Consider the following 21925-nt stretch of genomic DNA (forward strand, 5'->3'; position numbering starts at 1 on the left):
GTCGATGTGTGCAGAGGGTCCCTGGTTCGCGCCCGTGTCGGGGCGAGGGGACGGTCTAAAGTTATACTGTTACATATATTCATCCCACTCATTTGTGTTTAGCCAAGTTGAAAATGCTTTGTATTTTTCTGTCTTTTTAGCTGACATTCCATGAAACGGTGACAAATTATTTAACATATTCTCCCATTGGATAATTTTAGCAGTGTTGGTTTTTAATCCATTTAGGTATGATGGTATTTTAACCAATTTCTCCCAAGTGCTGTAACAAGAAAAGTACTTTGTATGCACAACAATAACCAATGAACACCTCACAGTAAATTACTGAAGTGAATAGTCTCGTGGAATTATCATGTGATCATTCTGAATATCACTATTTTGACTGTTATATATGTTGTAAGTAGCTATTTTTACTACTGGATTATAAAGCATTGGCATTTTTACTAGATCATTTTAACCATCCCAGCCCATTAATCACTGTTTTATAACCATTTAGATGTTGCTTGTGCTTGTTATAGTAACTGGCTGTGACCCAAAGCCATGCTTTAAAAAGGTCTATAAAATATATTACACATCTCTCATGTGTTATATAGGCCTACACTACCGGTCAAAAGTTTTAGAACACCTACTCATTCAAAGGATTTTTCTTTATTTTTAGTGAAGAGATCAAAACTATGAAATAACACATATGGAATCATGTAGTAACCAAAAAAGTGTTAAACAAATCAAAATATATTTTATATTTGAGATTCTTCAAATAGCCTCCCTTTGCCTTGAAGACAGCTTTGCACACTCTTGGCATTCTCTCAATCAGCTCCACCGGGAATGCTTTTCCAACTGTCTTGATGGAGTTCCCACATATGCTGAACACTTGCTGACTGCTTTTCCTTCACTCTGCGGTCTGACTCATCCCAAACCATCTCAATTGGGTTGAGGTTGGGGGATTGTGGAGGCCAGGTCATCTGATGCAGCACTCCATCACTCTCCTTCTTGGTAAAATAGCCCATACACAGCCTGGAGGTGTGTTGGGTCATTCATTGTCCTGTTGAAAAACAAATGATCGTCCCACTAAGCCCAAAACAGATGGGATGGCGTATCGCTGCAGAATGTGGTGGTAGCCATGCTGATTAAGTGTGCATTGAATTCAAAATAAGTCAGTGTCACCAGCAAAGCACCCCCACACCATAACACCTCCTCCTTCATGCTTTACGGTGGGAAATACATATGTGGAGATCATCCTTTTACCCACACCACATCTCAAAGACACGGCGGTTGTAACCAAAAATATCCAATTTGGACTCCATACCAAAGGACAGATTTCCACCGGTCTAATGTCCATTGCTTGTGTTTCTTGGCCCAAGAAAGTATCTTATTCTTCTTATTGGTGTCCTTTAGTAGTGGTTTCTTTGCAGCAAATTGACCACGAAGGCCTGATTCTCCTCTGAACAGTTGATGTTGAGATGTGCCTGTTACTTGAACTCTGTGAGGCATTTATTTGGGCTGCAGTTTCTGAGGCTGGTAACTCTGATATATTCCGTATTGACTGACCTTTATGTCTTAAAGTAATGATGGACTGTCATTTATCTTTGCTTATTTGAGCTGTTCTTGCCATAATATGGACATTTACCAAATGGGGCTATCTTCTGTATACTACCTTGTCACAACACAACTGATTGGCTCAAACACATCAAGGAGGAACAAGGCACGCCTGTTAATTGAAATGCATTCCAGGTGACTACCTCATGAAGCTGGTTTATGTATAATAACGCTTGACTTTTTGTAATCAGTTGCATAAATCCAAACTCTGTCTTGTGTCAAAATTGTTCATTGGAAATGTAATCATATTTTGATTTTACTTATCCCGGTTTCCACTGTTCTCCAAAAGATGTACAATACCTTTTCCCTGGAAAGTGACTAGGCCTAAACTTGTAGGCTATTTATTAAAAACAGAAATATCTACATAGCATTTCAGCTGAAAAGAATGAAAGCAAAAGATATTCAGGAAAGATTAATTTCAGAATGGGGAATATACATGAAATTACCTTTGGATAGTCAGTCGCTGTTTATTTACTGTGTCTTCAAGAAGCTTACAGGTGTCTTTGAAACATGGACACTGCTATTTACATTATTTTAAGAGAGCATCGTTAGAAGAGGCAATTATTTTAGTGGAGTGGATGGAGCTGGCTAGCTGGCCTGCCGGTGATAAGTGAGAAATCAAAGGCAGAGGCTGAGCTCGGAGACAAGCCTCTCTCTGCCTGGGTCTGTGTGGGCAACTACAGAGGTTAATGAATCTGCTAGGCCAGCTATCATCTAGGGAGGGAGAGAGTATCAAAGCACATCACTCTCATAACGTGTTTTTCCTGCTATTTTTTTATCCAGGGTTTAAAGCTGAATTTACTGCCTTGTTATTTTTGTGTGTAGATACTGTCATTTGGATGAGTATTGTTTAGTTAAAAGTATCAAGATTATAAACGCAATGTGCTAGTTTGTGTGTACAGAGCGTTCTGCATTCTTTGTAAGTTCATTTATATTGCCAGGGCCCTGAATGTGGTACCTGAGTGCAATGCCGTCTTTTTAAATGTCACTGTTCTCCACCATCTCCAGATCCTTTTTTTTCCATTTAACTGTTCCTTTTCTTTTCACTTTTCTCTCCTGACACCATCTTCACCCCTGGTGTGTTTCTCTCCGTCTCTCGCTCCCTTTGTGATCTCTCTGTCACCCCACACACCTTCTCTCTATTCACCCTCGCTTCCGTTCCCCGCACCTACATTCTATTTTCCAAAGTGTCATGTACAATCCCTGAGTTTCTGGCTCCAGATCAGTAGAAATGTGTAGTTCATTAGAGCTCCCCCCGTGTAATGTAGAACACTGACATCTTATGTGGAGGCCTGATGATGGCATGACTCACATCACTCGATTGCTTTATAGATACCAGACAGGCTGTGCTGTAAGGAACACTATCATCATACTTCATCTTACAGTAGCAGAAGCTCTAAGTGGTAGAGGCAGACCCCCAGCATGGATCATCACGGCTCTGAGAGCTGGGGTTTTACATGTACCTGTCACTGTTAGTGATACAACATTCAACAATCCTCAGCCCTGTGGATGATAGCTGAAACAACAGATATTTTAAGGCCCTATAAAATCTACGATACAAAGAACGCGGTCGAAATCCAGATATTAAATTGGAATTTAACAAAGTTAAAAAATACATTGAACAGTAGGGAATCAACTAAATATATTGAACAGAATGTATCAGTGATTCGTATTTCCTGCAACTTTCTGAAGAGGCAACGAGGACTCCCATTGTCTGTGTATGTGCATCTACCACTTTGTGTAGACGTTAGCGATGATACTAATGAAAAGTCTTCTGGTAGATGGAAACGCATTCCCAAAAACCTTCTCAATTAAATGTTAATTACAAAGTAGCCTATGCTTACCTGGCAGACTGATATCATGATTGTTTACATCAATCCAGTGGGTATTTATCACATGTTAGCTACAAAAATACTGCAAAAAAACTGCCTCTTGATGATGCACACTGGAAATACAGGGTTACTACACGCAAAATCCATTGCCCAATGTTGTAGAATGGCGTTGGAATGTATTGCGGCCTCCTGCTATTTTGTGTTAACTTTTTTTGGACATAATGTTTCCGCCATCGTTTCCTACGACCGAAAAGAGCTTCTGGACATCAGAACAGCGATCACTAACCTCTATTTGGATGAAGATTTCTACTTCAACTAGTCGAATGCACAGGGCATACAGCACTGCTCACCCCGGACAAGGCCCTAATCCCAGAGACTCGGAAGAGAAAGAGACGGCGATATAGAGGCGGGCGTGCAGGCACCTTAATGAAGCTACGCCGGTGACGAAATTAAGAACTGTAATATCCTATGTTTCTCGGAAACTTGGCTGAATAAGGACATGGATAATACATATATAATGTAACTGGTTTCTATATGCATTGGCAGGACAGAACGGCAGCGTCGGTTATGCTCAAGGTGGATGGGTGTGTCTTTGTTAACAGCTTTTAAGGAAGTCTTGAGGTTCTGCTCCGATGAGTTAGAATACTTCATGATAAGTAGAACATACTACTTACCAAGAGAGTTTTCATCTAGATTTTTCATAGCTGTCTATTTACCACCACAAACCGATGCTGGCACTTTTAGATCGCACTCAATGAGCTGTATAGGGCCAAAAGCAAACAAGAAAAGCTCATCCAGAGGCGGCACTCTTAGTGGCCAGTGATTTTAATGCAGGAGAACTGAAATCCGTTTCACCTCATTGCTACCAGCAGCTCCTCTGTGAAAATAGAGACGGAAAAACCTCTAAATTACCTTTACTCCACGTACAAAGCTCTTCCTGACAGGACGCCCCCAGGTGGTGAGGGTAGGCAACAATACATCCACCACTCTGACCCTCAACACGGGGACCCCTCAGGGGTGTGTGCTTAGTCCCTTCCTGTACTCCCTGTTCACCCACGACTGTGGGTGAGCTCGCCTCGCTCACAACTCCAACACCATCATTAAGTTTGCCGACAGCACGATGGTGGTAGGCCTGACAACCTCTCCCTCTACGTCAGCAAGACAAAGGAGCTGATTGTGGACTACAGGAAACGCCCCCATTCACATTGACATGGCTGTAGTGGAGTGGGTCGAGAGCTTCAAGTTCCTCGATGTCCACACCACTAAGGCTCTATCATGGTCCAAAGACACCAACACAGTCCTGAATAGGGCACGACAAGTCCTCTTCCCCTTAGAAGGCTGAAAAGATTTGGCATAGGCCCTCAGATTCTCAAAAGGTTCTACAGCTCTACCATTGATGCTCCCTGACATCAAGGACCTCTATACCAAGCGGTTTCAGAGGAAGGTCCTAAAAATTGTCAAAGAATCCAGCCACCCAAGTCAGACTGCTCTCTCTGCTACCTCACGGCAAGAGGTGCTGATGCACCAAGTCTGGAACCAACAAGACCCTGAACAACTTCTACCCCCAAGCCATAAGACTGATCAATATTTAACCAAATGGATAACCGGACTACCTGCATTGACCCTTTTTTGCCCAAACTTTTTTCGCAGCGTCACATACGCTGCTGCTACTGTTTACTATCTGTTACTTTTATTCCTAGTTATATGTACATACAGTGCATTCAGAAAGTATTCAGAACCCATTTTTTTACGTTACAGCCTTATTCTAAAATGGATAACTCCCCTTGTCTGTGTATGTGCGGTGCGTGAAGAATGAGAGAAACTCCAAAAATACAGGTGTGCCAAGCTTGTAGCAATATACCCAAGAAGACTCAAGGCTGTAATCGCTGCCAAAGACGCTTCAACAAAGTACTGAGTAAAGGGTCTGACTACTTGTATTAATGTGATATTTCCATTTTGTATTTGTAATAAATTTGCAAAAATGTATTAAAAAACATGTTTTTTTTGTCATTATGGGGTACTGTGTGTAGATTGATGAGGGGGAAAAAACGATTTAATCAATTTTAGAATAAGGCTGTAACGTAACAAAATGTGAAAAAAGTAAAGGGCTCTGAATACTTTCCGAATGCACTGTATCTAGGAGAAGCCCAAGTCAAAGATGTGGATGGTACTGCTGGGTGTAATGAGAAACGGCGCTGAAGTTTTGGCATCAGAATTATTGCTCCATAATCGGTTGTTCAAAGCCAGTGGGACTTCTTTCACTCTCTCTCTTGCTCTCTGCTACTGGGGAGAACCAACAACGAACACACAGTCCTCATCTGGCCACCATCCCAGCAAATGTTGTCTATCAACAAGGGAAAGATAATTTCAAAACTTTCAAACTCATTACCATGTCACAGAATAGAAGCATTTCTATTCAGAGGTGGACCTAGTGACTGGTTGCAGTGTTATGAGATATTTAAAAAGCAAGAGAGTGAAAGGGGAAGAGTGTTGTGATGGAATTTCATGGGGGTGAGAGTGGAATTTGGATGAGTTGTTGTGGTACAGCAACTTCCAGCCCAGAATATGGATCAGAATAGGAAAATGCAAATGATGTTTGTGTTGTGTAATGGCTTGATTTTGGGCTGTGCTGTGCAGTGTGACTATCAGACTGCAACTTGGAATTATTTGTTATTTGGAGCCTTGAGCGGAATTCCTCCACCTGAGTTCAAATAAGCTGCTGCTGTAGATTCCAATAAGCAAGTTACCACACAGCTCGCCTCGCTCATTAGATCTCAAGGGAATAGATGATATAAATGGTTTATTTCCCATCCCAGCCATGCTCAGTCATTTTTCATACTGCCCAATCAAATAGATATCCATCTCTCCACTTACAGTACAGTGTGGGCTGCAATCCCCTTCCTTTAGGCCATTTTCTCAAGATACCACAAAGAAAATACTAAGATTTAAGAAAAGGTTACATGCAGTGAGAAAGTGGTGAATCTCTATTTGTGTCTCCCATTAGTGATATCTTACAAAACAAAGTTCAAGTGTTGAGGTATTCTGCATTAAGACAATACCACGATGAGCCACCTCCAGCTAGCTTTGATCAACGTACAATAAACTAACTCCACATTTCAAAGGAAGATGAAGACAGGAGTCCTCCCAGGATTTCTCAAGCCTAAAAGATTCCTCTTTATCTTATCCTTCTCTCCTTCATCTGTCATGTCTGTCTTTCTGTTGCAGTTTTCCAGCAATTATTGAAGTGATTTTTTATTCTATTACTCCAGGCATTTCAGATCTAACTTCTAAAGTCCATTGAGGCCTCTAATTAAAATGTGCAGATAGGGTGTTGATTATTAGACACGCCATCTTTGAATTAGCATTGTTTCCAAATCAATGTCGTCATTCATGTAGGCTTTGATCAAATAAATATACACAGACTGTTGTATTGTCAATCATTCACACATTTTCCCTCTAAACCCATATGTGGCATGTCATACAAATGTGTCATCCCGATTCATACAGAAATGTGATCAACAACCACTACAGAGAGCCTATCCATTTAATGACAGTTTACATCACTGCTTTGAATACAAGAAAGCTTTAGGCCTAAATTGAATCAGATCAAGCGTTAACCGCCCATAGCCGACACCCACATAGCTTAATGTTTTTGCAGTGTTTGAGGTGTAACTGTTTTGGAGCTGTCAAATCGGTGAACAGCTGCTCTTGATCATTGTCACAAAGCCACACCCGTGCCACTACTGTTACAAGTTCACAATGACAAAGTGAAGGCTATATAGAAATAATGACCCTCAAATTGAAAATCATCAAACTAAACAATGAGGATTTCTATTAGCCTAATTGAAGTGTAGATTACATCTCACATTCCAGTGTTCGAACTTGTAAGCAAGGCTACATGGGATTTCTCTTAATGGCAATGTCCGCTTTAGGTATAATACCAGTAGCCGCTTGTGGACTCTAACACAGTTCCACCTCCAAAACAACCGCTATGCAGATGTTGACTAAAGCCAATCTGATTGAATAGAGCCCTTCGCCTGCTGCTTCTCCACTTCCCACCATGTAATGCTGAATCAATGCAAAGTGTGTTTTGTGTCTGGCAAATGAAAAATACAAAGGGGTTTGATCAATTTACAAGTGAGATATGACTGAGGGCTTGTAGCTTTCCGGAGTGGGAGACATTCTGTTCTCGGTGTGCACATTTAGTCCAGCTATTTAGAGAGGCTATTAAACTAAGACTTGGGAGCGGTGGATTACAAAGAAAGTTAGATAGAAATTTGAAGAAAGGGAATTTGTTTATTGCCTCTATCCAATGTCCTCCGGTATCCTAGTGGAGATTGAATAGGCCTACCACCTGGGAGCTAACAATAAGCTAGCAGGAGCACCATGGCCAGCTCCTGTTCTCTGTGTCTCACATTGAATGCAGTTCTGTCTCTCATGAATACTCAAGGTTGATGTGATTTTTGAGGGTAGTGTTTTCTAGGAAGCACCAATTATGTTCCAGCACTTCCCTGTGGAAAGTGTACTTTTTGAGGCGTTGCTAGAGTTTGATATTGTGCTACCCACTTGAGTTTTTTGTGACTTTTTGGAGGTAACTCCTAGAACACAATGGTTTGCCGTGCTGACTCCGTTGTCTGCCGAGGAAAGACACTTTCACCAGTGTTAGACAGATTTCAAACAGTGTGAGCAGCAGTACACCAGTGGGGTTGTGTGGTTGCTTCCTCTGAGCCTCTGTCACCATGAAGGGGATTAGCTGCAAATTAAAAATGTGTTTAAGAGAGTGTTTAAGAGGATTTGGGCCCAGTTGATAGGCAGATGTGCTGCGATCAGAAAAACTGATGTCTTCATTCTGCTAAAGCTAGTTTACCCATGTGGGGGATTTTAGCCCGTGTTATACATGGCGAGGAGCCAGCTCAGCCCAGGCAGCTTCCCCGCTCTCCTCCCACCCAGGCAGATGTCTGGAAGGAGGCCCATATCTAGCTCCACTTCCATGTGAATTACAGTGGGAAACAGAAGATGTTCTTACTTCAGAATGTGCCACGCTCTTTTGACAGTAGGTTAGCTGATATCCATGTGGGCAAGAGTAAACATTTAATGCAGGCTTACATCCCCGGGGCCACGAATGTGTAAAATGTATGCACGCATGACTGTAAGTCGCTTTGGATAAAAGTGTGTGCTAAATGGCATATATTTAGGGGTTAGGGGACACTGTTATTGTCTGAATTCTTATTAACTTTTTTTCTTAACATGGTCAAATGACTCAAGCATAGACTGGTACCTTGTTTTCTAATTTGGCACACAGAAAAGCCATGAGGCCTCGAGGCCGTGAGTAAGACCTAGAGGCCATGAGTAACTTGGTCAAAAAGAATGGCACCAATTGACCTATAACGGGCACTGTTATAAGCAGTCTCACATATACGTCGCCCTGTTTGACCTAAAGACTTGAAACTTTGTGTGCATGATGAACAAATTTGCCCATACGGTCTGTCAGGATTTCCCTCCTAGGACATTTTTGAAAACCTTTGAAAAACATATTCTAATGAAACCTATGTCCAAATACATCTGTTAACTTAGTTTGAGAAACGCTAAGGGATTGGTTAAAGCTAGAATTCTTAATTGAAACAATAACAAAGGGTCACCCCACCTTAATTTTGGTTTAAGAATGCTGTGGGGTGGTCCGGGGGAATGTAACCACTCTCAAAAACATAGACAGAGCTAGCGATGATGACCCTCCATGATTATAGTTTTAACCATCTGTTGAAGCTATACAGTGTTTGATTACATTTACTTATTTTACAAACATTGGAGTAAAACAAACTTATATTTTGGGTTCTGATGGGTAATGACAGTTGAACTAAGCTCATGTGGCATTCACAAGTTATAAGAATCAATGGTTATATATAATTAATTAAGTCCAAAAATGTATCTAAGGGTTCTAGTTTTAAGAGATGGCTGAGTTATTGACGAATCAGGAAATCTGATTTTACGTGTCTATTTACATCTTTTGTACATCCACTCCACAATGGCCTATGAACTTAAAACGTTTGGGGGTCATCAAATATATTACCATGAAGAACCATGTTAAGTTTGGCATATCTTAAAAAATAAGGAAACTATTAACAATTCACTTTTTTGACTACAGTGGGGAGGACAAGTATTTGATACACTGCCGATTTTGCAGGTTTTCCTACTTTCAAAGCATGTAGAGGTCTGTCATTTTTATCATAGGTACACTTCAACTGTGAGAGACGGAATCTAAAACAAAAATCCAGAAAATCACATTGTATGATTTTTAAGTAATTAATTTGCATCCCCACTGTATGTACACTACCATTCAAAAGTTTGGGGTCACTTGGAAATGTCCTTGTTTTTGAAAGAAAAGCACATTTTTTGTCCATTAAAATAACATCAAATTGATCAGAAATACAGTGTAGACATTGTTAATGTTGTAAATGACCATTGTAGCTGGAAACGGCAGATTTCTTATGGAATACCTACATAGGCGTACAGAGGCCCATTATCAGCAACCATCACTCCTGTGATCCAATGGCACATTGTGTTAGCTAATCCTAGTTTATCATTTTAAAAGGCTAAATGATCATCAGAAAACCTTTTTGCAATGTTAGCAGAGCTGAAAACTGTTGTCTTGATTAAAGAAGTAATACAACTGGCCTTCTTTAGACTAGTTGAGTATCTGGAGCATCAGCATTTGTGTGTTCGATTACAGGCTCAAAATAGCCAGAAACAAAGAACTTTCTTCTGAAACTCTTGTTCTGAGAAATGAAGGCTATTCCATGCAAGAAATTCCCAAGAAATTGAAGATCTCGTTCAACACTGTGTACTACTCCCTTCACAGAACAGCGCAAACTGGCACTAACCAGAATAGAAAGAGGAGTAGAAAGGTAATAGAAAGGGAGGCCCCGGTGCACAACTGAGCAAGAGGCCAAGTACATTAGTGTTCTATTTGTATATGCATATCCTAGCTTCTGGGCCTGAGTAACAGGCAGTTTATTTTGGGCAAGCTTCTCATCCAGACGTCGAAATACTGCCCCCAAGCCATAAGTAGTTTAAACCACTGTAAATCCACTCCACAGTGGCCTAACAACATGAAACTTGTCATCGCTATAACACTAAATGTTTCTATCTCAAAAAACAAGGAAACTTAACAACCCATTCTTTGCATCTGTAATGCTAATGTTCAAATTAATTTGCAATCATCTTCTCATGAACCATTCGTCAGATTCATTCCAGATTTTGGTTTACATCAGTCTAATGGTTTTGAGAAAATATTGTTGCTGCATTCAAATATGGCCGCACTGTACCTATAGATTAGCACATACGATAATGCTAAAAATACTTAAAGTTCTTCTTCTCCTGAAACATAAATCAGATTGACTCCAGATTTGGTATATAGACTCAATTAATTAGAATGATAAGTTGCTGCATTAAAAGTTGGCCAACCTACACCACTAGATGGCACCATCATGCCAGGGCTATAAGAACTGAACCGATGGACATGGGGCCATGACATTTGGGTTAACCTTATGTATATGTGCTCAGAAGCCGTGTTGATATAAAGTCACTGCAACCTTCGATGGCTGCACCAGACCAGTTGGTGGCAATATATTGGCACCAGTGGCACCATAGGATACTAGAGCAATAACTGTTGATCAAGTGGACTTTGTCTCATTCAAATAAATGTTAGATATAAATTATGCAGACGAACAATGTGAAATATCATGAAAATAACGCTAATCCATTAATCAAATTGAACCCAGAATTGATATATACTGAACAAAATATAAACACAACATGCAACAATATCAAAGATTTCACTGAGTTACAGTTCATATAAGGAAATCAGTCAACTGAAATAAAATCATTAGGCCCCAATCTATGGATTCCACATGACTGGAAATACAGATATGCATCTGTTGATCACAGATACCTTAAAAAAAATGGGCCTCAGGATCTCATCATAGTATTTTTGTGCATTCAATTTGCCATCGATAAAATGCAATTGTGTTTGTTGTCCGTCGCTAATGGCTGCCCATACCATAGTCCCACCATGGGACACTCTGTTCACAACTTTGACATCAGCAAACCACTCGCAGACACGAAGCCATACACATGGTCTGCGGTTGTGAGGTCGGTTGGATATAGTGCCAAATTCTCTAAAACAACATTGGTAGAGAAATTAACATTCAATTCTCTGGCAACAGCTCTAGTGGACATTCCTACAGTAAGCATGCCAATTGCACACTCCCTCAAAACTTGAGACATCTATGGCATTGTGGTGTTTGACAAAAATGCACATTTTAGAGTGGCGTTTTATTGTCCTCAGCACAGGTGCACCTGTGTAATGATCACAATGTTTAATCAGCTTCTTGATATGCCACACCTGTTAGGTGGATGGATTATCTTGGCGATGGACAAATGCTCACTAACAGGGATGTAACCAAATTTGTGCACAAAATTTGAAAGAATATTTTTGTGCATATGGAACATTTATTTCAGCTCATGGAACATGGGACCAACACTTTACATGTTGCGTTTATATTTTTGTTCAGTATATAAACTCAATACATGAATACAAACTCAATACATGAAGTGATGACTTTAAGAATGATTACCTGCTGCATTCAAACCAACCTAGAGCACTAGACTAAACTTCACTTGTGTCATGCTTGTGGTATTGAGATAAACATTGTAAAGCTTTCACTGATTGCACATAAATTAAGATAGTTCATACATGACAGAGTGCTTGCTTTGTTATCCAACTGATCTTGTGTTCTTTCTGTTATCCTGTGAACCCCGTCCATTGCTGCTTGCAGCTGTATTATTACATTATATTTTTATGACAGGCTATGTAAACTGTATTATTACATTATATTTTTATGACAGGCTATGTAAACTGTATTATTACATTATATTTTTATGACAGGCTATGTAAACTGTATTATTACATTATATTTTTATGACAGGCTATGTAAACTGTATTATTATTGCACTGCATATTTACACTGTGTGTTTGTGAACACATTCACAACTATCTGAGCGTTGGTTTAGTAAGCACTCCATCACAGATTGAGTGTGGTTTTATGCTGGAGAGATACACCCAAGTCCTCTTTAGTTTGCCAGCCCTTCAGCAAGGCTGAACTAATCAGTTATGACATTGCGTATCAGAACTACTTTTGAAACTATACCAAAGCTGTCTGTTATAGTTCAAAGCTATATCTTAACTGAAAAACAAAAACAATAGTATTGCTTCTTTAATAGAAACAAGGGAGCTGTTTTGGCAGTAATGCCTTCTTTAGTTTACATGCAGAGTGGTAATATTAATAACAACACTTTTTATTACAAACATTGAATAATAAATAAGTAAATAGCAAGCCAGGTGAGCATAGAAATGTTTTATCTAGTAAATGAGGATTTATGATTTAAATGCCTCATAGTTGCTTAGAAACACAAGTCTTTATGGATTGTGTTCCTAAAAGAGTGTTGTATATGCAGAAGGCCTATAGCACGGAAAGACAATTTCTTTATGCACACTATTACTAGGGTTAACTCAACATTCTATTTGAGACTATTACAATCACAGTGTATTATCACTGTAAATCAAAGAGCAAAACAGCGATGATATTGTCTTCAGAGAGGACTAGGTAATCTTTTTCATAGCCAACTGCTTTTTCTCCATACAGCTGTGTTCACAGAAGTTCCCCATGACATCACAGCACAGAGTGGTCAGGACGTGGAGATGGCGTGCTCTTTCCGGGGGGCAGGCCCCTCCTACTCCCTGGAGATCCAGTGGTGGTACATCAGAAACCACAGAGACTGGACAGAGAAACAGCCCTGGACCACCAATCAGGTAGCTAGAATGCTATTTGGTATTTTATTAGGATCCCCATTAGCTGTTGCAAAAGCAGCAGCTACTCTTCCTGGGGTCCACACAAAACATGAAACAATACATAATATAGAACATTAATAGACAAGAACAGTTCAAGGACGGAAATAAATCAACTTTTTTTTAAAGGCACACGTATCCTACATATCAATACATACACACAAACGATCTAGGTCAAATAGGGGAGAGGCGTTGTGACGTGAGGTGTTGCTTTTCTGTTTTTTTAAACCAGATTTGCATTTTTTTTTTAGCAACATGAGATGGAATGGAGTTCAATGCAATGTCTCTATATACTACTGTACGCTTTCTTGATTTTGTTCTGGATTTGGGGACTGTGAAATGACCCCTGGTGGCATGTCTGGTGGGGTAAGTGTGTGTGTCGGAGCTGTGTGTAAGTTGACAATGCATACAATTTGGGATTTTTAACACATTAAAAGACTGCTCGTTCTCTGTCACTGCTTAGAGAATGCTGCTGAGGAGGTGTTCTGTGATCACAGGGATGCGGCAGAGCATGGATAGTTGTGGAACAGTCTTCCTATTCTCCCTCATTGCAAATCACAATGTAAATAGCAAATAGCAGTAAGTAGTGCAAACAAATATGCACACAAACTCATTTACTCAGTCCCAATCTTTAGTGTGCCATCGTGCACAGCTATACAGGTCAGAATCAGGACCAACTAATAAAGTACACAGAGCTAAACTGAGTGAGGTGAGCAGCAGGTAACAAACCACACATGAATCACTGCAGTAGGCAGAAATAGCAGCAGGTTCCCCAGGTGCCCCGGAGGCACAAGAACAGAAGAGTAGGCTGAGGAAATATTTCATCAGGAGGACTACCTGAGCTGGGCAAAGCAGAGCAGGTTTTCCATAAAGACGTAAAGTTTTCCAGGCCTCCTGCTGTCTTTCGACACTTTTTAATTGGAAAAGGAAGAAATGTAAAGAAACTTCCTCTCACCTCACTCAGATTCATTATTCATGACGTGCCCCTGGAGGACTGGCTGTGCTACACCATGCCTCCCTTGCTGGAGCGTGGGCCAGGTGGTGCTACTGGCCTAGAATAGTGTACCGGCTGTGTTGTAATGTAGTCAGGCCTACACTCTTTTCCTGGATGAACCATGTCTACAGTATAATATATTGGTTGCTCTCAAGTTGAAATGTATTGCGTACTTTTTTTGGTTTCGAATTCATATTATAAATGTGAGTTATACTAAGAATGTGGAGATGAGTACCTTGGGGGGAAACACAGGTTCATCTTCTAGATCTATTGCTCTGAATAGAGTGGTGATTCTCCGCATACAGTATGCAGACTATGCACAGTGGAACACTGGGTTTATGTAATTTTGAGTCCAGCTGTACCTTTTTGATGCAATTACCTGTAAAGTAGGCATTATTAGGCCCATTATCTATGTTCTGCTTTGATCAAATTACCTGGAAGTGGACTCATTGATGTGAGGCATTTTTACTCAATGGAGAAAATGTTATAAAAGTATGTCTAATGTTTCTCATTCTTTGAAATATTTTCCTACAGGTTGTACCCCAGGATGAGATGTCAAAGGATGCTACCAAAATAAGTGTGAGTCTTTACTGCATTACATGTTATATTTCCTACCTGTCTGGCGTCTATTTTACGCCTTTGTTTGTCTTGTTGGTCATTTAGTGTCCAATAGAGGCCTCATTACAAAAGTTATACAATAAGTGGTAGGGTTAGGGGAAAAACAAATATATATATGTGTATTTACATATATATATATGTATTTAAAAAAAAATATATATATATATATACAGTTGAAGTCGGAAGTTTACATACACCTTAGCCAAATACATTTAAACTCTATTTTTCACAATTCCTGACATTTAATCCGAGTAAATATTCCCTGTTTTAGGTCAGTTAGGATCACCTCTTTATTTTAAGAATGTGAAATGTCAGAATAATAGTAGAGAGAATGATTTATTTCAGATTGTATTTCTTTCATCACATTCCCAGTGGGTCAGAAGTTTACATACACTCAATTCGTATTTGGTTGCATTGCTTTTAAATTGTTTAACTTGGGTCAAACATTTCGGGTAGCCTTCCACAAGCTTCCCACAATAAGTTGGGTGAATTTTGGCCCATTCCTCCTGACAGAGCTGGTGTAACTGAGTCAGGTTTGTAGGCCTCCTTGCTCGAACACACTTTTCCAATTCTGCCCACACATTTTCTATAGAATTGAGGTATGGGCTTCATGATGGCCACTCCAATACCTTGATTTTGTTGTCCTTAAGCCATTTTGCCACAACTTTGGAAGTATGCTTGGGGTCATTGTCCATTTGGAAGACCCATTTGCGACCAAGCTTTAACTTCCTGACTGATGTCTTGAGATGTTGCTTCAATATATACACAGAATTCTCCTCCCCCATGATGCCATCTCTTTTGTGAGGTACACCAGTCCCTCCTGCAGCAAAGCACCCCCACAACATGATGCTGCCACCCCCGTGCTTCACGGTTGGGATGGTGTTCTTCGGCTTGCAAGTTTCCCCCTTTTTCCTCCAAAAATAACGATGGTCATTATGGCCAAACAGTTCTATTTTTGTTTCATCAGACGAGAGGACATTTCTCCAAAAAGTATGATCTTTGTCCCCATCTGCAGTTGCAAACTGTAGTCTGGCTTTTTTATGGCGGTTTTGGAGCAGTGGCTTCTTCCTTGCGGAGCACCTTTCAGGTTATGTCGATATAGGACTCGTTTTACGGTGGATATAGATACTTTTGTACCTGTTTCCTCCAGCATCTTCACAAAGTCCTTTGCTGTTGTTCTGGGATTGATTTGCACTTTTCGCACCAAAGTACGTTCATCTCTAGGAGAAAGAAGGCGTCTCCTTCCTGAGCGGTATGACGGCTGTGTGGTCCCATGGTGTTTATACTTGCGTACTATTGTTTGTACAGATGAACGTAATACCTTCAGGCGTTTGGAAATTGCTCCCAAGGATGAACCAGACTTGTGGAGGTATACTATTTTTTTCTGAGGTCTTGGCTGATTTCTTTTGATTTTCCCATGATGTCAAGCAAAGAGGCACTGAGTTTGAAGGTAGGCCTTGAAATACATCCACAGGTACACCTCCAATTGATTCAAATGATGTAAAGTAGCCTATCAGAAGCTTCTAAAGCCATAACATCATTTTCTGTAATTTTTCAAGCTGTTTAAATGCACAGTCAACTTAGTGTATGTAAACTTCTGACCCACTGGAATTGTGATACAGTGAATTATAAGTGAATAATCTGTCTGTAAACAATTGTTGGAAAAATGACTTGTGTCATGCACAAAGTAGATGTCCTAACTGACATGCCAAAACTATAGTTTGTTAACAAGTGTGGATTGATTGTCAGTACACTTGCTTCTGCTACAGTTGTGTGTTTCAGATCTATAGGAAAACAGGCTACAGTACAGTACGATGGTGCAAGGTCTTCTTTTCTTCTCTCAGTAAAGCATGAATGCGCCAAACTTTACAACTGCTGTCTTTACAACACTGTCTTTACAACTGCTGTCTTTACAACTGCTGTCTTTACAACTGCTGTCTTTACAACTGCTGTCTTTACAACTACTGTCTTTACAACTGCTGTCTTTACAACTGCTGTCTTTACAACACTGTCTTTACAACTGCTGTCTTTACAAGTGCGATCTGCTGTCTTAATTTTAAAAAAGAGACTGGGTGCTCCCTGCTGAAGAATGATTAGGGAGTCAACAGAACTTTTGATAGCTCATCTGGCGTGGTGTAGTTCCTTGTTACCACTAGGCTGACTGAGGGTGATGATTTGTTAACAGTTAGTTCTGTGCTCGAACAGCAGCTATTCATCTTGCTGTGTGTGGAGGAGTATAAACCAGGTTCTCCCTCTACTCCATCGTCTCCAGGAAAAGATTAAGCCTATCTCTGATCTGATGTTTCCTCCCTGGTTCATTTCCCTATTGGCTGGCTAGCTGCTGCTGACTAACCATAATGAAACCACCAGCTGTGGTGTGGAGGAGGATGCCACTGGACCATCGCTCAGCTGGTAAAACGGTGTCATCGGTTCCAGCAGACATGGATGCATACCAGCCTTTCATGTTTCCCCACAAGTATAGCTAATGGCATCAACCAGACTGAAAACACCAATCAGCTTTCCGGCACCTTGTATATGGCCTTAGAGTTTAAGTATTTTCATATTCTATTGATGCTGAGATTATACTAAACCATGCAGGCCTAAAGTGGTTTGCGAAATTATTCACCCCCTTGGCATTTTTCCTATTTTGTTGCCTTACAACCTGGAATTAAAATCGATTTTTTTTGGGGGGGGGGGTTGTATCAATTGATTTACACAACATGCCTACCACTTTAAAGATGCTAAATATTTTTTGTTGTTGAAACAAACAAGAAATAAGACAAAAAAACTGAAAACGTGAGCGTGCGTTACTATTCACCCCAATCCCCCCAATGTCAATACTTTGTAGAGCCACCTTTTGCAGCAATTACAGCTGCAAGTATCTTGGGGTATGTCTCTATAAGCTTGGCACATCTAGCCACTGGGATTTTTGCCCATTCTTCAAGGCAAAACTGCTCCAGCTCAAGTTGGATGGGTTCCCCTGTTGTACAGAAATCTTTAAGTCATACCACAGATTCTCAATTGGATTGAGGTCTGGGCTTTGACTAGGCCATTCCAAGACATTTAAATGTTTCCCCTTAAACACACAAGTGTTGCTTTAGCAGTATAATTAGGGTCATTGTCCTGCTGGAAGGTGAATCTCCGTCCCAGTCTCAAATCTCTGGAAGACTGAAACAGGTTTCCCTCAAGAACTTCCCTGCCATCCATCATTACTTCAATTCTGACCAGTTTCCCAGTCCCTGCTGATGAAAAACATCCCCACAGCATGATGCTGCCACCACCATGTTTCACTGTGGGGATGGTGTTCTCGGGGTGATGAGAGGTGTTAGGTTTGCTCCAGACATAGCGTTTTTCTTGATGGCCAAAAAGCAAAATGTCTGTCTAATCTGACCAGAGTACCTTCTTCCATATGTTTGGGGAGTCTCCCACATGCCTTTTGGCGAACACCAAACGTGTTTGCTTATTTTTTTCTTTAAGCAATGGCTTTTTTTCTGGCCACTCTTCCGTAAAGACGAGCTCTGTGGAGTGTGCAGCTTAAAGTGGTCCTATAGACAGATACTCCAATCTCCGTTGTGGTGCTTTGCAGCTCCTTCAGGGTTATCTTTGGTCTCTGTTGCCTCTCTAATTAATGCCCTCCTTGCCTGGTCCATGAGTTTTGGTGGGTGGCCCTCTCGTGGCAGGTTTGTTGTGGTGCCATATTCTTTCCATTTTTTAATAATGGATTTTATTGTGCTCCGTGGGATGTTCAAAGTTTTGGATATTTTTTTATAACCCAACCCTGATCTGTACTCCACAACTTTGTCCCTGACCTGTTTGGAGAGCTCCTTGGTCTTCATGGTGCGGCTTGCTTGGTGGTGCCCCTTGCTTAGTGGTGTTGCAGACTCTGGGGCCTTTCGGAACAGGTGTATATATACTGAGATCATGTGACACTTAGATTGCATACAGGTGGACTTTATTTAACTAATTATGTGACTTCTGAAGGTAATTGGTTGCACCAGAACTTATTTATGGGCTTCATAGCAAAGTTATTTTTTTTTTAACAAGTTATGTTTTAAATTTCACTTCACCAATTTGGACTATTTTGTGTATGTCCATGACATGACATCCAAATAAAAATAGGAAAAACACCAAGGGGGATGAATACTTTGGCAAGGCACTGTACTAACTATAGTCCTAAAATAGTATTTTGGTCTGTTTTATTGGTCTTAAGGTTGAATGTGATTGTGTGATTTTCTCTGTAAGCCTAGAGGACTCTGGACTGATAATATATAGACAGCCACAGACAAATCGTCAGCCTTGGGTACACTACCTGAGTGGGAGGAAGCTAATAAAGACAACTGGATTTATATCTTGGTGCGTCACAACCAATGACATTCCAACAGCATGTGATCACTTTGTTATCTAAGATCTGACACCATAAAATATATTTTTCACAGCGTTTTATAAGCCACTGAACTATTACATCCTTACCCAGTAAAGGCATGTTCTGTATGTACAGCATGCAGGGCACAGCATCTCCTCATTTGTTCAAGGGAGCAAATGGAACAGCTGTCTGCAACATGGAAACAAAGGGACTGGCGCCTATAATAGGACATTGTTCTGAGTGTGTGTGTACATGCCTCCTCACATGCCCACTCAATCTGTTTCGTTGCCAGACAGCTTTATTGAGCGCAGGGGCTGGGTGGCTGGACTCGGTGGGGCTGCCAGCAGTACAGGGCTTGGGGAGGCGGGGGCAGCTGCTCTGTAAGTGTTGCACTGTGGTGCATCTGTGGTGACGCAGCCAGCATTTCATTACAGAGCTGTCTGCCAGCCTCATCTGGACCAGTCAGCCTGGCTCATCCACACACACACACACACAGAGGATGCAGGGACAGAGAAGGGGGTGATGGTGCACAAGGAGGTTTATTGTTTTTTGGAGCAAATTGAATAACAACAGACACAGAGTATTTTCAGATCTGAATGAGAAATTCAGCTGGAGGACAAATTAGGGTTGAGATATCATGATGTGAGGATTTCTAATTCTTGTTTGTAATAGATAGGGTATACAGTCATGGACCAAAGTCTATAATTTAACTCTTGGATGTTGAAATATCATTTTGTTGGTCTGTTTTGCAGGTGGTGAAGGTTGCCGGGAGCAACATCTCCCACAAGCTTCGTCTGTCCAGCGTGAAGCCGTCTGACGAGGGCACATACGAGTGCCGCGTGATCGACTTCAGCGACACCGACAGCAACGCCCGCCACCACAAGGTGAGGGCCTACCTGCAGGTGGAGTCAGAGAGAAACCAGAACCCGAAGCTGCGCCACCATGGAGAAAACTTCCAACCCCAGGACACCAAGGGCCTGGCGAGCAGCAGGCACCAGCCGGAGCATGGCAAGCACTCGCCAGCAGCCCACCACAAACCAACAGGCACTGGCAGGGAGCTGAGGAAGAGGTCTGCTGAGACTGGCAGCGCTACTGACTGTACTGACAGCTGTCCTCTACACCTCACAGCTCACCCATAGCCTCCTCTGCCTGTTTTGGTCTGGCCTCAGCCCCACACCCCGGGTGGGTAGTTCCAGTCCCGGAGGGCCGCTGCGCAATGTACCCAGACCTCTGATTCATCCCAGCTGATTGTTCACCCACCCCTACCACTGCTCCAGACACCAAAGGGACTATATCTCAGTGCCACCTCAGTCCTATATCTCTGACCTCTGCCCTCACACTGTCCCATCAAAAACATCCCAAGTCCTCTCCCACCCCTTCTCTTTACCACAACCCTCTAGATCAGGGGTGGGCAACTTTGATGGGGATGGGGGCCACAAAAAATTGGAACTCATCATGAGTAGCCACAGTGTGCGCACCCACATCCATACCCACACATGCAGTCAGAGCCGGCTTTAGTGTTTTTCACCCTAAGCTACATTTTGTTGGGGGGGCCCCCCCCACCCTGCGAGCAAAACATTTTAGCGTCCCCCACTCTTAACAATGGAGAGAATTTGTTTGTTTTAGAGTTACTTTCCTGCAATTCTACACATTTAGCCATGGGGCGTAGAAATGATTTTGCCATTTTATAACACATTTTATGCAATTTTACTAATTTAGCCATGGGGTGGAGACAAATATTAGCAGTGTTTCAGCTAATTTCCTGCAATTCTACAGATTGTGTTCTGACTTATGCCATGTTAATATATCTGAGTGAGAGTGACCTAAAAAATTTAAAAAAAGATGGGGGGCCATGATTACTACATTTAGATTGCTGGCTAGACTCATTTACTAATCTAAAAATGTGTAGCTAATTGAGTGAGTTTCAGTGACTGACATGAGATAAAAACTGCTGATGCACAACCTAACTCAAGTCAATTCCCCCGAATTAGTAACTATTTATTTATTTCAATAAATTGTTTTGGGTTTGATCTGCCAGTTGCCCATCCCTGCTCTAGATTGTCTACACTGTACATGTTACTGTATATAATGATAAAAAGTGCATGTTTAACATGTTTTCTTACAATCTTTTTCAATCATCTAAGGGGACGTATAAGCTGGAAGGGTTACTTGTTGCTTTATTAATTTGGGTTTGTTTTCTGAGCAGTTCATTCGCTGTTTCTCCATGGTAAGTCCAGAGGGGGGGGGGGGGGGTCTATGGGTTAATATCAGTGGGTCATGATTTCCATCCAACCAGAGCTACACCAATGTTTATAAAGTAAAACCTGTTCATTGTGTTTTGTGCTTTCCCAACAGATAATGTTACTGTGAGAAAGACCTGATGGATAATGGAATTGTTTCTTGCTCTAAACTTTGCTTTGATGTTTTGTAAGAAATCATTGTAAAAATGTTGTACATTTTAGAATGTCTTCTAGGATGTTGGTCTCGCACAAAATGTATGCCTTTATCAAATTAAATAGTGTACATGAACCTATCTATTGTGACTTGAATGTGATCTGCCTTCAAAATATATTTAATAATTCAGTACCTGTAATATGTAAGCCCTTGAGACGTTGATGATA

General features: G+C 41.0%; 1 protein-coding gene across 1 annotated transcript in view; it reads left to right on the plus strand.

The window, feature by feature from the left end:
* Positions 1 to 21837, plus strand: part of LOC129829977 (V-set and transmembrane domain-containing protein 2-like protein) — a 34609-nt gene extending 12772 nt beyond the window's left edge. The window contains exons 2-4 of the mRNA XM_055892056.1: positions 13127 to 13293; positions 14858 to 14902; positions 20057 to 21837. Coding sequence (XP_055748031.1) covers positions 13127 to 13293; positions 14858 to 14902; positions 20057 to 20443 — 599 coding nt within the window. The 3' untranslated portion in view covers positions 20444 to 21837. The remainder of the gene's footprint in view (positions 1 to 13126; positions 13294 to 14857; positions 14903 to 20056) is intronic.
* Positions 21838 to 21925: the final 88 nt, after the last annotated feature.

The sequence above is a fragment of the Salvelinus fontinalis genome, chromosome 31, assembly GCF_029448725.1.
Source record: "Salvelinus fontinalis isolate EN_2023a chromosome 31, ASM2944872v1, whole genome shotgun sequence".
Lineage (NCBI taxonomy): Eukaryota > Metazoa > Chordata > Actinopteri > Salmoniformes > Salmonidae > Salvelinus > Salvelinus fontinalis.